General features: G+C 45.0%; 1 protein-coding gene across 1 annotated transcript; it reads left to right on the forward strand.

Annotated features, from left to right (window-relative positions):
• The first annotated feature begins 2,616 nt into the window (after positions 1-2,616).
• Positions 2,617-11,316, forward strand: LOC146784296 (interleukin-1 beta-like). The gene is made up of 7 exons (XM_085635542.1): positions 2,617-2,832; positions 5,716-5,773; positions 6,394-6,442; positions 7,550-7,778; positions 8,291-8,470; positions 8,945-9,075; positions 10,599-11,316. Exons 2-7 carry the CDS (start codon positions 5,727-5,729, stop codon positions 10,797-10,799), a joined length of 837 nt encoding a protein of 278 aa, XP_085491668.1. The 5' UTR covers positions 2,617-2,832; positions 5,716-5,726; the 3' UTR covers positions 10,800-11,316.
• Positions 11,317-14,499: the final 3,183 nt, after the last annotated feature.

Raw genomic sequence — 14,499 nt, forward strand, 5'->3', positions numbered from 1 at the left:
TAAGGCACTGTATTTATATATTACAGTTCTGCAGATCCATTCCAAGTATTTAAAATCATGGCATAAAGTGCTTTTATCTTTAGCTGCCACTTTAACAGATTTTAAAACGTAATTGGATTTTTAGTTAACTTTTCGTTTTTAAATGTTTTTATTTGTTTCATGATGCATGAACAAATGTGTTTTGGAAATCTTTATAGTGCACGCTGTGTACTTGTTGTAAAAGTGCGCTGGGTAGCTGGTGCTATAGTAACGTGAGTGATGCTCACACTCAGGTGCAGTTTACAGTAACACGGTGGACCAGCAGCAACTCTAGAGCTCGTGTAGCAGCCCACGGGGGAAGTCCAACATCGCCACTGTGGCTAGGACATCCCCGGGTCTCTATTTTGTTTTCTGGAAGGACAACTTCCATGTTAATAGCAGGCAAATATCTCTAATTATTTTACGCTGTTGCCATCACAATGGACATTAACAGCAGGAAACCACATCCTGTGTTAAAACCGGACAGTGGCGTGTTCCCAGAGGCAGTTCCCACGACATCTGTCTCGAGTAATAAATGTCTCCACTCTTCCGCCTCGCCTGGGCCAGGCCTTAGTGGCAATGGGGTAAAGTTTACAGCCCCCACTGGCTCGTAGAGATGCTCATCATGTGTTCCTCAATCTATTGAAGGGTTATATTATGGAAGCTGTGCTCCTGTTATTGGACTGCTTGTGTATTTATGACAAGGATGTGGCATAACAGCCAGAGCTGCCAATTATGGAGCTGGGGAACCAGGTTTGAGTCTCGGCGTCAGCTCGGCATCCGGTGATTCTGGGCAAATCACTTAATCTCACCCTGCCTACCAAAAATAAATGCGGCCATGTGTCAGGTAACTAGTGCTCATGTAAAGCGCACCAATACCTCTGGGTCGAGTTTGCGCTATATAAAACTGCAACAAAAAAAGGTAAGGCGTCTAGATGTAATGGCTGGTCATCCCACACAACACTTTCCACATGTCTCACACCTCATGTACACAAGGTATCCTCTGCACCTCCAAGAAACCTACTTTTGTGTATCACCACGTCTTATGGTCAGTCACAATGAATGCGGGTACTACGTGGTTGGGCTTTTTTGTTTATTTATACGGTGTCTTAACGTTATTGTTGAAACTTTATCAAGTCTGGATGAAGCAAACACATGTGCTTCTGACACATGTGTTATGTGCCTTTGTAGCGAGGACCGTGCTAGGTCACCAGAGCTTTCTCATAACCTAGGGTCCCTGCATGTCCAAAGTCCACTGGGTGTGATGCCACGGGGTCTAACCTCATCCATCATTTCACTGACCTTTCCTACTCTCCCCGCTGTAGCATTATTTATGTATTCATTATATGTGATGCAGCTCATCTGGCAGGCTTTAAAAACACTAGAATAATTTATCATGTTCGATGTGCTGCTGTAAAACCTCCCATTGTGTAATGTTTCTCAGATACAAAAATTATACTGTGACGATCACGGTCTCCTAACCCTTTTTGTTTATTTTTATAGCACAGGTGCTAAATACATTTTGAAATACAATAGGCCTCACATTTGAGAGAGTTGGAGCTATATGCATTGTAAGTGACTATGGACCATATGTATCAAAATGTTCTTTTGCGATTCTCAAGTAGCGATTTTTTACGAATTGCTATTTGAGAATCGCAAAACGCTATGTATGTAGGATTTGCAAATAAAATTGCGATTCCTACATATTCCTTAATTGCTAATCGGAATAGCGATTCACAATTAAGGAATACCTCCCCATTCATTCCTATGGGCCTAGAGGCCCATGGGAATGAATAGGAAGACATTCTCAATTTGCGATTCTCAATTACAGAATCGCAAATTGAGAATGCAATTTCAAGGGTGCCAGGGTGTCAAAAGGACACCCTGTTGCACCCCTGAAATGTGCATTTGTGCACATGTGGCACACATTTGTGCACCACATGGCACTTTGAAAAATGCAAAAAAGTGCATTTTTCAAAGAAATCGCAAATTACCACCAACTTGAAGTTGGTGGTAATTTGCGATTCCTTAAGGCCAAATTGCACTTTTTCTGTGCTTCTTACATTGCATTGCGATTCCTTATTTTGCGAGGCAGTTTTTCATTCCTACGTATCACTAAGCCCAATTGCGATCGCTGAAATTCTGCAAATGTCGGCGTTTGCGATCGCAATTTGAAATGATACATATGGCCCAATGCCTTTTATGTATCTGTTTTAAAAACAACACATAAATAAAAGGCATTGTCATTTATAATGCCAATAGCTCAAACTCTCGTAAATGCGAGACCCATTGCATTGCAAATGCTTGTTGGGATTGTTAGTACATCAAGGGTTCTCCACAGGAGCCGCCCGAACCCTTGACGAACTGTGCAAACACTTCAGAGAGCAGCCTGGGGGCCCTCCCTTTCGGAGACGACACGCTTCACTTCTCTCCGCACTTCCCACTTCTTTCAATTATTGAAACTGCCCTTGTACCCGGGTTCATTGCCGGGCAGCGCCTCCCTTGCGTAAACACTTCCTGCTCCAGCCCCTAGCAGGAGGAAATTCCCAGGGCGTGCTGGGTTTACAATATAAGGAGGAGGGGCGAGTGGCGGGACTCAGATTCAAGCTAGTTGCTCACAGTGACACACGCAGGCTCCCTGCAGAGGAGACAGGAAAGCGCAGACCCGGACAGGCCGTCGGTAAAGCACCTTTCTCTCAGGAAAAGGTGAACGCACAGACCCTCTTCAGAAAGACGAGCGCGTGAGAGAGAGCGCCCTTCGGAACCAGCAGACTCCAACCCCTTGGTCTTCAGTCAGCAGCAGAAGTCCACACAGTAAGTATTGTGCACGACTTTAGATATGTGTGTTTTTCCAATAGTACCGGCAAATGAGGGGTTCATATTCTGTGGCGTCTGGGAAGGTACAGTAGACATGAACTTTGATGACCCCCTCCCAGACCGTCTTTTTAAACCCCCGCTCCCTGCATTTAGAGAGGGCAGAGGGGGTAAAAAACATCTGGATTTACTGAGACCTCAGTATTTCTTAAGTGCTCACCTTGGACCACTTGTGTTGTTTTTTAAGGGGATGAGCTTCGAGCGTTCTGGAGGGTGCGACCTTGGATGTATGAGGTTTCACGCGCTCCTGATGTGCACCACTGTACCTCTTTTTAAGAGAGGGGCAGTGAGCATGTTTGAGGACGCCACATTTCTCGAGTCCTTCACTTTTAACAAACTGCAAAAAGCGACCCTGGGTTCGGAATGTATAAAGTGTGATAAATAGCTCATATTATGGGTTTTTACCAGGGAAATTAGGAGTCATGCACATTTTAGTGTTTTGCGTCTCAAAAATCTACATATACCAAACCATTTCACCAGGGAAAACATGCTGATATGTATCGACCCAAAACTCAGAAATACATATTCTTATTCATGCAGAGAGGCTTATAATTATATCTCGATCTCCATTGGTATGTGCAAGGGTTACTCACATTTTGAAGCCGTCAGACACACCGTACTTCATGGGATATTGCCTCTCTTAGCAAGCGTCTCCTTTATTTTCAATATAACCTGGCACGGGGGTGGGGGGGGCTTGAAGTTTAAACCTCCAATACCTGTGCCCTTTTTGGCCATACCTGGGAGTGTGCGGGGATACATCCCCTTTGATGTGACCACCGGGCAGTCACCTAGACCGGTCCTTAAGGGTCCATGGCGCCCGCCCTCTTCAGGGGCGGCCTCCACAATTTTGCTTGCATACATCTGCCTAAAAATTAGTCCACTTGCAAAAAGAACAATTGATGAACAGAATGCAGAACAATGTCATACATTCACCCCAGTACAGAGATCTGGGCCTAATCCATCGTTTTTTTTCTAACCATGCCATTCAAGTTTGGAGCCAGCCATATGGAAATCATTTTTGACCCTGCGCCCCAATGGGACAGTCCAGCCCGAACTGCCAGGCCAGGTCCTCCCTGGACTGGAAACAAGCATCCTAGGACCAGTTTCAGACTTTCAGCCCTCATCAGCCAGGATAGCTTGACTCCAGTGGCTTTGGAGAGCACAGGACCCACGTCTGGGCATACCTGTCCCACTCGGGGTGAGAAATGCAAAAAGAACAATTGATGGACAGAATGCAGAACAATGTCATACATTCACCCCAATACAGAGATCTGGGCCTAAATCCATCATTTTTTTGCTCACCATGCCATTCCAGTTTGGACCCAGCCATATGCAAATCAGTCTTGACCCTGTGCCCCAATGGGAACAGTCCAACCCCAACTGCCAGGCCAGGTCCTCCCTGGACTGGAAACAAACATCCTTGGACCCCGCCTGCTCGCGGAGATTTAGAGCAATTTCGCAATAATTTGCATAGGGCAACTGTGCAAATTCCACCCACCCCTAGTGTTGACCCTGCGCCCCATAGAAACAGTCCAGCCCGAACTGCCAGGCCAGGTCCTCCCTGTACTGGAAACAAGCATCCTAGGACCGGTTTCGGGCTTTCAGCCCTCATCAGCCAGGATAGCTTGACTCCAGTGGCATGGAGAGCACGGGACCCACGTCTTGGCATACCTGTCCCACTCGGGGTGAGAAATGCAAAAAGAACAATTGATGGACAGAATGCAGAACAATGTCATACATTCACCCCAATACAGAGATCTGGGCCTAAATCCATCATTTTTTTGCTCACCATGCCATTCCAGTTTGGACCCAGCCATATGCAAATCAGTCTTGACCCTGTGCCCCAATGGGAACAGTCCAACCCCAACTGCCAGGCCAGGTCCTCCCTGGACTGGAAACAAACATCCTTGGACCCAGCCATATGCTGCCCAGACGTGGGTCCCTTGCTCACTTTGCCACTGGATTCAAGCTAGCCTAGCTTAAGAAGGGTGACATACCCTGAAACCGGTCACAGGATGCTTGTTTCCGGTCCAGGGAGGACCTGGCCTGTCAGTTCGGTCTGGACTGTTCCCATGAGGCACAGGGTCAAGACTGATTTGCATATGGCCGGGTCCAAACTGGGGTGGCGTAGTGGGCAAACAAACAATGGATTTAACCCAGATCTTTTGACTGGGGGAGAATGGTTGCATTGTCAGCATTCTGTCCATCATTTGTTTGCTAAAAATTAGTCCACTTCAGTCCAAGCGTTTTCAATTCTTTATTAATTTCATATGTTGTATTTTTTTGTCGTTGTTATTAATATTGTTCTAAATTTAGGCACATCAAAGTTGGACATAATCTTTTACTTTTTCATTACTTTTAAACTGTTAATGCATATTACATGTTTATAATAATAATGAAATGAATGCTTGCCAACTACAAATCTACTGAATTTTCTAATGCTAGTTATTATATTTAACCCTGTGGGAGTGGAGCAGTTACCAGTCCTGCAAGAAGGCTGTATTTTAAATAATGATAATGTTATTGTCCTGCAGGACAAAGCAGCCCATTGCAGTACAGCGGTGCTTTTTGTTTTTAAGCCCAGCAGCTGGCGCTGCTTCCATTTTCAAAAGCTTTTTGGGGACAGCAGTCTTTTCACCATGTTCATGGTGCTATACCTGTAGAAGGACTGCGGTTTACCATATCTAGTGCAGCAGATCCAAACCTTTATCATGTTATGAAGGTATCGAGGGGGTGTATGCATGTTAAAAGGACTTCTGGTGACATTATTTGTATGGTCAGTGGATCAACATATCTTTACGGTTTCGTGTTGTTTACCTGCAGGAACCGCCAAAATGTCGCTGGTGCCGGAGATGGACGCAGAGCTGATGGAGAGCTACAGGTACTAACGTGTCCTTACCTTCTGGTGTCTGACTATGTAATGCACATGTACCAGGTCACCTTCCCCTGTCGGTACAGACCTCTATAGCGAGGAGGTTGCAGACCATTGGAACTTCCATGGGCAGGTACTAGAGCAGGAAAATGCCATGGCATAGGACATTTTGAGAATATATTCGAATGTTGAAAATAAACTCATAAACCTAATAACTGTGCACTTAAAAGTATGTCAAGCAGCCTGGGGTCATACAGCACCAGCTGCAGAGATATGTTTGTAACCAGCAGAGCTCAGGCCCTCATGCCAGTAAGATAACTCGGAGGGTGTATTCAAACTCCATAAAATAGGTGATTGGGTCAATGTACATGCAGCAGAGTTCTGCCCTGGGCCTGGGGGTCTCGAGGTCTGATCCCAGTAGCACGTCCAGTTCCTACAACGGAGCACCGTCTATCACCTCCAGGTTACCGCTCAAATCTTGTTAGGACCCTTGTTTGTAAATCCTTCCACGGCTGCTAAAATTGCCACTATTGATATGGGTTATAATGGCATATATTCATGCTCCAATAGAAAATTATATGCAAAAATCACACAAAGTACTAATATTTCTCATTCTGATATATTTACAGTGAATCGTATGAAACCTTCTATGAAGCAGACGGTATCTGTGACATGATGGTAAGTGTTTCGGCAGTGTCTTAAAATGTTGTGGGCTTATTGCTTACTTTATTCATTAATCTAGGATTACAAACCGATTATTTTACTGCATGGGTGCTGGATTTTACACGCATCACCCTCGTCACCCACCGGGTTGCCTATTGGCTCCTCAACACTCTTGAGTACCTCCAAACACTCCTCTGAGTACCTGACGGGCTTTACGAATCCCTTAGTTCATTCATTCGTTCATTCATGCCCTCTAGACAAAAGCCTTCTTTATTTCACACTTTCAAAATCTGCTATCACGTTAAAAGATGAACTATTTCATGAACGGTTGGAAAACAGCCTAAAGTCAGTATGCAAGAGGGTGAAGGAAGAGGAATGAAGGCTTTAACATGCGTGATCATAAGTCCCTTGACTCCACTCGATTGGGAGAGTTCACTCCATATCGGGAGTGTGCACTCTAGATCGGGAGAGTGAACTCACTCCTGGTTTGAGAGATGCTTTCCTGGCCTTATTTGGAGGCGTGGAGGACTTGCTTATTGTGGGGGCACGATTCCCAATCAGCCATATTTGAGTGAGGCACAGTTTTCTTATTTTCTGGCATCCTTCCTTTCCGCTGGGGCATTTTGCGAATATGTAATTTTTAGTGAGGCAAAATGGTTGTCGCGGGATTATTTCCCAGTAATAGGGCTTCCCCTGTTGTCAAGTGAAGTGAAGCAGCATCCTGTGCTAAAGCAATTCTAGTACTCCTATCCGGAAGTTTCACCACTGTATCACGTCATGGGCCATACAGAACCATGGGCTCTGTTACTATGTCACACACATGCTGTGACACCAAAGGGCCATGTCAGTGATTCACCCGCACCCTCTTACCAGTCTCCTAAGGCTCCCAGACTGCTAAGACTCTACCAGGCTGTGCCAGCGCCCCCTTTGCCCACTGAGACTCAGCAACAGGAGAGGAAACTGGTGCCCTACATATCATTGGTGAACGAATGACAACTTTTGTGTAACAAATGTAACCAATTTTCATGCATGCTTTCCGATCTGGCACCCTGCAGTGACGTCACAACTGTGCACTGCCCTGTTTCTCAGTCAGTAATGTCTCACTCTTCTTCGTGCCCACAGGCCTCAAAGGTAGATGCCAGCTGGGGCTCCTGTCCAGGGGACCGCACCAGCTGCAGGCCAACCATCAGGGTGAAGGTGACCAACCTGAAGGAGCCCTCCGCCTTCCGCAGAGCAGTGGTGGTCGTGGTGGCGGTGGAGAAGATGAGGCGAGGGGTGTTCAATGCCGCTGACGGGTGTCACTTCGGAGACAGCGATCTGCTGGAGATCTTTGGCAGCATCCTGGTGGAAGGTGAGATGTCACCTGTAAAAGATTGTGATTGAATAATTTGTGATTAGATTTAGTACAACAGGTATTCTTTAGCCTTAAAAATGAATGTGACTACTTTCAAATCACAGCAAGAACTGGGTTCGTTTTTAAGTGGCACACTCTGTTAAGTAAAACAAAAAAAATCCTCCAGGATCATTGGATCTGCAAAATTTGAACTGGGTAAAGTTCCACCCCAAAAAAATCTCCATTCGGGGGGGCTTCTGTCGAGGGTTAAGGAACATGTGAAGAGGAATTCCAGAAGGGGGCGGTCTTTCCTGCCACATGAGGGTGCACCTAGGTGTTGTAAGGGGGGACTCTTCAGCTTCAAGGCAGTGGCTCACTTCAGAGGCTGCATGGCTCCTTTTCACCTCAACCTGATCTGTAATACTGTATTTCCAAAGAGGACCGGGCTCAGAAGGATTCTTCTCAGCGGCTGGTCCACTGCTTTTCCAGGGACCTCGCACTCACCATGTCTGTTTCTCACCTCTTTTCAGATGACATTTCCATCCAGACGTTCGAGCACACTTTTATGGCTGAATCAGTGTACCGGTATTTCTCCAGCACCGAGCAGCGCATTACTGACACTGACAACAAGTCTCTCGCCCTGAATGAGTTCTCTGGACAGGCCCAGCTAGTGGCCCTACACCTGCAGGGGCCTAACGCCGAACGTCAAGGTGAGGAGCCGTGCTTTGATGCATGAATGAATGAATGACCAACTTGTAAAGCGTGAACAATTGCCCAAAGGCATCAAGGCGCTAAGATGGCACCACTGTCAGAGAGAAATGGCAGTATCAACCCTCTAAAGAAAGTTAAAGGGCAAAGAGCCAGGTCTTTAAAGATTTATCAAACCATGGATGAGGGCTGGCACCCCCGGAACTGCAAGCCTTTCTCAAACTGCTATTAAGATAACTCATGAGGTGAAAGAATGGAATGGGACATTAGATTCACAGAAATCAATTTGATTTCAAGGATATTTAATATGATTTGCAGTGTGAACTCTGGCATATCACTGGCTTTTTTGCCTTCTTTGATTCTCTTGGGGGTCATGTGGAGTTCATACGTGGCGGTGCTGTAATAACCTGGCACCCTGCCCATTTTTATAAAAGGGCCTTGCTATTAACCACTCTCTCCTCTCCTCTCCTCTGCAGTAAAGCTGAACATGTCTTTTTACACTTCACCTCCTGGGGACAAGAAGCGGCCTGTTACCTTGGGCATCGTGGGAAAACAGCTCTACCTGTCATGTGTGATGGTTGGAACGACGCCTGAGCTACGCTTGGAGGTGAGCAGGAAGGGGCTGGTGCTCCCAAAAACTCTTGCCTGTGTGCAGTCAGGGCTGTAATAATCTATCGATACTCCTGCACAGTTGTGCCATGCACTTACACTTGCTTCTGGTTCCCACCCCTTCCATGTACACCTGACTTTGTGTCCCCCAAGGCCTTCTTGTAATTCAAGGCTCAGAATTCATCTTCCTCTGTCTACATTCGGATATCCAAATTTCTAGTGCTTCATCTCTGACTTCACCTGTCACAAGGATCTGTTCAGGTCAGAGAAGACATGAGCGCTATGGAGGTCTGTAATTGGTGTAGTAGGAGAATTGTTCATATTTGGCAAGAACAAAAGATTGTATTCCCTACCCTGTGCTCTACCTGCACCTTAAGCCGTATCTTTTGGAGCCCTCATGATCCCCCACTATTTTAAGGGACACCCTTACGCACATCCCAGTTCTCGCTGCACCAAGAAGTCCTCCACACCTAAGGTCCTGCCAATGCCCTCTGCAGCTGGAGTTCCACATTGGAGGCATCTTACCTGCACCTGGTGGTTTATACCTTTATGCATCCCCTTAACGTCTACACTTGTGCTGCCTGTATCCCCTCCCTTCATCCCGAGGTCGAGAATTCCAATGTGGCCACTCTCCGCTCCTAAATGTGGTTGCCAGGATTTCATCAGCTCCCATCCCTTCAGCCAACTTTAGTGCTACCTTCAGATACTTGACCTCCTCTGAACTCCGTGAAGTGGCCAAAAAACTCCACTGCGCTACGCAGAGTTTAGCAAGCGGCAGAGTGAGTTACGTTGCGCTGTTTGTGCTGATTTTTAGCGCCAGGCGTTTGTCCCCACATGCGGCACAAGAGGGCGCTCCTTATTTCTGCCGCTTGAGTAGATATTCTCCTCGAGCAGTAGCTTCCTCAACACGAACAGAAAGGTTCTTGCAGGAGGTAATCTGGATTCATATTTTCTTCACTCGTGCTCACCAACTTGCCAGTGAGAAAAAACTCCACAATGCTCTGCAGAGTTTTTTGTAACTCCGTGCTATACGCGGCACGGGAAAATTTCTCAGAGCAGTGTGGAATTTCACACCCAGGCCTACTCTGAACCTTGTGGACCACTTTGAGGGACCTACAACACCTTCTGCACTTTAATGTCTATCCTTTGACATCCACGAGCCAGGGGCCCTCCTCTTCTTTCCCTCGAGGCCTACTCTGCAGGCGCTCCAGGATCCCCACCTCACCTTGACGTACCCACATATGAGGTCCACCTCCCCTTTACTGCAAGACCCACACTTCAGGTGTCCTATAATTCCCACAGCATCCTCAGGTAGACACTTTATCTGCGTTTGCCCAAGTCCCTCTTTTTGTGGCACAGACCTATCATGCCACTTGCTCTTCTGCACCTGAAAGTCGGGTCTCCACACACTAAAGGACCAATTACCCATAGATGCAACCCTCAGAACTGTTTCAAGGTTATCAGAGGACACTCTTCTCTACTCCAGGCCCATCTAATCTGATGCCCTTTTTCTCCCCACAGGAAGTGAGTGGGATCTTGACCTCCATCAAGACCGATCTCCTGCGCTTCCTTTTCTTCAAGGTGGATGAGTCCAACAGTAGCTCTTTCGAGTCAGCCACAAGCCCCGGGTGGTTCATCAGCACGTCTCAGAACCCGAATGAACCGGTAACAGTGAGCCAGAGCCAAAGCGCCATCCAGAACTTCAAGCTCATTAAAGAATAAGAGGCTGCCCTACCGACACCCTCACCGTATGTACTAAGTACAGAGCAAATGACGGCGACACGGACAGTTCCGATAGCAGTAAGACACTCTGGAGAAAGACAGCGTTTATGTATGTACCAAGTACATGTCATGTTCCGGAGGCTGGAAAGGTTCCCACACGTGTATGTCACACATACGACTCCGGGGACCGGTTTTGCAGTATTTTCTATGAATTTCTAAGATCAAATGGGATAGTGCACCCATTTCCATTTGAGATTTTTTGTCTCAGATCCGAGAAACACTTATTTCTGCGTGGGTGTAGATTCCATTGGTGTAGCAAGTGCAGTGTCACCAGGGCGCAGAGGCCTGAGGGACTCACTGAACCCTGATTATTGCTGTAATTTACAATTGAAACAGCAGTCAGGGGCCATTTCCTTCCAGTAGGGCTAAAGACACACTGGCTACGCTTCTGTATCCATGCCCAGAAGTGACTTGATGAGCACCGATTCCAAAGGAATTAAACTAAAAAAACATTTCCAAGCTTTTGACTACCTGAGAGTGTTGTTGAAGCGCACTTCTGGTTCCTAACTCGGTCTCCTGTGAACAAAGACAACATTACCGACATTTGGAAGATTAAAAAGAAGTAATGCATACATGTGTAATGATAGAGACCCATGCAGTGACCTCATCTGTGTATTTGTAACATACTTTTTAAAATATATATTTATTGTTAATATTGTATTTATAGTTATTTAAAATTAATAAATAAATTTTCTATACAAGCGGTGGTTATGAGTTGATGGATTCTCCTGTGGAAGCATTGAAATGGCACATACTAGGGTAATTAACGATGTCTGCTTCCCCTTCTCAGGGGTACTTAAAGAGTGAACAGTTCCAAGGCCCAGTGTTTGACATCACTGGTACATGAGCTCCTTTTGGCCTGTGGGAGTCTTGGGGAAGGACTGATATTAGAACTCTTTTTTTTTTTTTACTTTGAATTACGTCATTTTGCTCGCGCAAATGAGCACATCCACCTGGAAAATATTCCACGTCAGTGACAAGACTGGTGGGACAATCTCTGCTTTCAAATTTTAAAATTGTAATTTATTTTTGAGATAGATATTTACTTACTTTTGTTTCCAAACTTATGCATTCCAGCCTTACTCAAGCATATTTTTACTTTTTATTACTTTTAAACTTTTAATGCCTATTGCATGTTTGTAAATGCTTGTTTTCTTTTTTTAGCTGTTATGTGGTTTTGGCCAACTAGGACCCTTCAAGCTGCTGGGTTAGTCCTGAGTAGTTCCAGGTCCTGTATATACGTACTAAATACAAAAGGTGCAACATGCTAATCTGAGGTGGTTGCAGACAGATTATAATTCCTTTATAAAATATGAACATGTATTTATACAAGATGTGTGCTTTTTGATAGTGGATGAATGTGTTTTACTGGCTGCTTGTATAGCACGCTACATCACAGAGAGCCACCTCAAAATTGTGAGGGGGACAGGAAAGATGGACAGGAGGGGTCAGCAGAAAGGAAATGTGGAAAGCAGAGAATAAAATTAAAAAACAAGGAAAGAGCGTTCACGAAAGAATGATTTCTGCAGTTAGACACAGCCCACATCCTCCTCTATTGCACGTTTGGCATCTAGACCTGTCCGAGCCCCAATTGCATCGCTTCGCTCCCTGCGCTGGTTGTGCGCAAAATGGAGTAGTAAAGATGCTAACTAGAATCTCCAGACACTTCCGGGGGAAAGACTCAAAAGGGGAAGGGATAATGATGATGGAGGACAATTTATCAGATCAACTATTACAAAAGACAAGTCCAGATATACGAAACCACTTTGAGCTGTCAACCCACGTGATTTGCAAAATCATAGTGTATGCAAACAATTTATTTTTAGGTCGGGCCTATAGATAGCACGCATGCGCTGCTCTGCAAGGCATGCTGTAATACCGCTGGGTAAAGGCCACACTCACCCCTTTACATTTGTTAGTTTGGGTGCCTTTTAAAATTGTATTCTTTTTATTCGTGAAACGCTGTTGTTTGTCCCACCTTTGGGCGGGCTTTCACTTTCGTGGCGACTGCCCCTGTTACATGTACCCTTACTGTCGGCTTTATGTATCCTTTGTTTGTTGGACTTATTTTTTCAATATTTCTGTTTTTGCTATTCAATGCTCCCGCACAATTTCTTGCTTGCCCGCTGGCGCTCTGCTTCCCTTTATGTATATTTATGATCTGCTCTGAGCGTAAGCGCAACCCTTGTCATGTTGCCTTTACTCCCTCCCCGTTGTCCTTGCTTACCACTTCCCTCGCCCCTATTTTATTTGTACTTGCTGTCAGAGGTTTGATATGGAGGCTGCGAGAATGTGGACTTAGATGTGAGGCGGGGTGGTGGAGGCAGCTCTTTTCCTCATTCCTTCCATTTGCCCCCCCACCTAAGCATGTAAACCTTTCCATTCTCCAAACTTTTAGTGAATGCGCAGGTTAAAGTGCAGTGTTCTTTTTTTCGACCCGGGGCATACTTTGCACGCTGTGCTTTGTGACGTGCTTCTTTCTACATTGCATGCATTTTTATGAGTCTTTAATTTAAAAGTACAAAAATAATCATTACTGTTAGTTTATTTATTTAAAAGAAGCTCACGGCAGATGAACACATTATGTTATAAATTTATGAACTTAAAATAAAGCCCCACATCTTACCAGATGTTTGCCCTCCATTCGGCTGCGCTCCATGCAGTTTCAGTAGACCCGCCTCTAACACTAGCCCCTCCTCCCCGGCCTCTGTTTAAGAGAACCAGTGCTCCTCTGTCGAAATCCACCATTAATTTATCTACAATGGCTGTTCAGCGCTCGGGAAGCAACATTTGTATTTATTTGCACAACGTGCTGTCTGGTTTCTGTTACCCTTCTGTTTTTTTTTATTTGAACTTACTGTCGGAGGTATGGCATGTTTTTGTGCAGCTCTTTTCCTCTGCCTTTTTCTTCCCGAACACACGTAAACCTTTCCATTCTCCAATATTTTAGGGAATGCATGGGTTAAATTGCAGTGTTTTCTTTCTTTAAACCCGGGGCATACTTCTAACATACTTCTGTCTAACTGCATGCATTTTCCCTGAATCAACAGCTCACAGATGTGTGGGAATGAATGTAACTTTCTATAGCACTTCAGGGCTTGAAAAACCCACTTGCATTGTCAGGATGAGCTATTTTTAGGGACTACTCACCCTTTCTGGCAGCTGAAAATCTTCTACGGTCTGTGGAAGACAAACTGACTTTTGACCTGTCTGTGAAAGTGGAGCAAATGTGACAAGATAACAAGATTTAAAGGCATCTTTATTGCTCACAAAGTGAAAGAGCAATAAAGATTACTTTAAATCTTGTTATCTTGTCAAATTTGCTGGCTTTCAGAGAAAGAGGTCGAAAGTCAGTTTGTCATTCTACATTTATTTTTCTTTCTGTGACTGAAGTTAGAGGATTTTGAAAAGTGAACTGTGTTACAATTGGACTGTGCAAAGCATGTGAAATTAAAGGCTGTAAGATGTCAGGCTTTTTTCTAATACAACACTGAAACAGCTAAGTGAACTGTTCAAACAGTTCAAATATATTTCACTATTTAGGCAGACACATTTTTGTAATTCTGTGGTAAAAAAATAATATAGGCTCAAAACAAATTAGAACACTTTACTTGGTGATGTGCAAGTTTTAAATATTTTT

Source organism: Triturus cristatus, chromosome 11 (assembly GCF_964204655.1).
Source record: "Triturus cristatus chromosome 11, aTriCri1.1, whole genome shotgun sequence".
NCBI classification, from domain to species: domain Eukaryota; kingdom Metazoa; phylum Chordata; class Amphibia; order Caudata; family Salamandridae; genus Triturus; species Triturus cristatus.

Coding starts and splice junctions, on each gene's coding strand:
- LOC146784296 (XM_085635542.1), top strand. CDS start 5,727: ATGTCGCTGGTGCCGGAGATGGACGCAGAGCTGATGGAGAGCTACAG. Junction 6,443..7,549: donor ACGGTATCTGTGACATGATG/GTAAGTGTTTCG, acceptor TCGTGCCCACAG/GCCTCAAAGGTAGATGCCAG. Junction 7,779..8,290: donor TGGCAGCATCCTGGTGGAAG/GTGAGATGTCAC, acceptor ACCTCTTTTCAG/ATGACATTTCCATCCAGACG.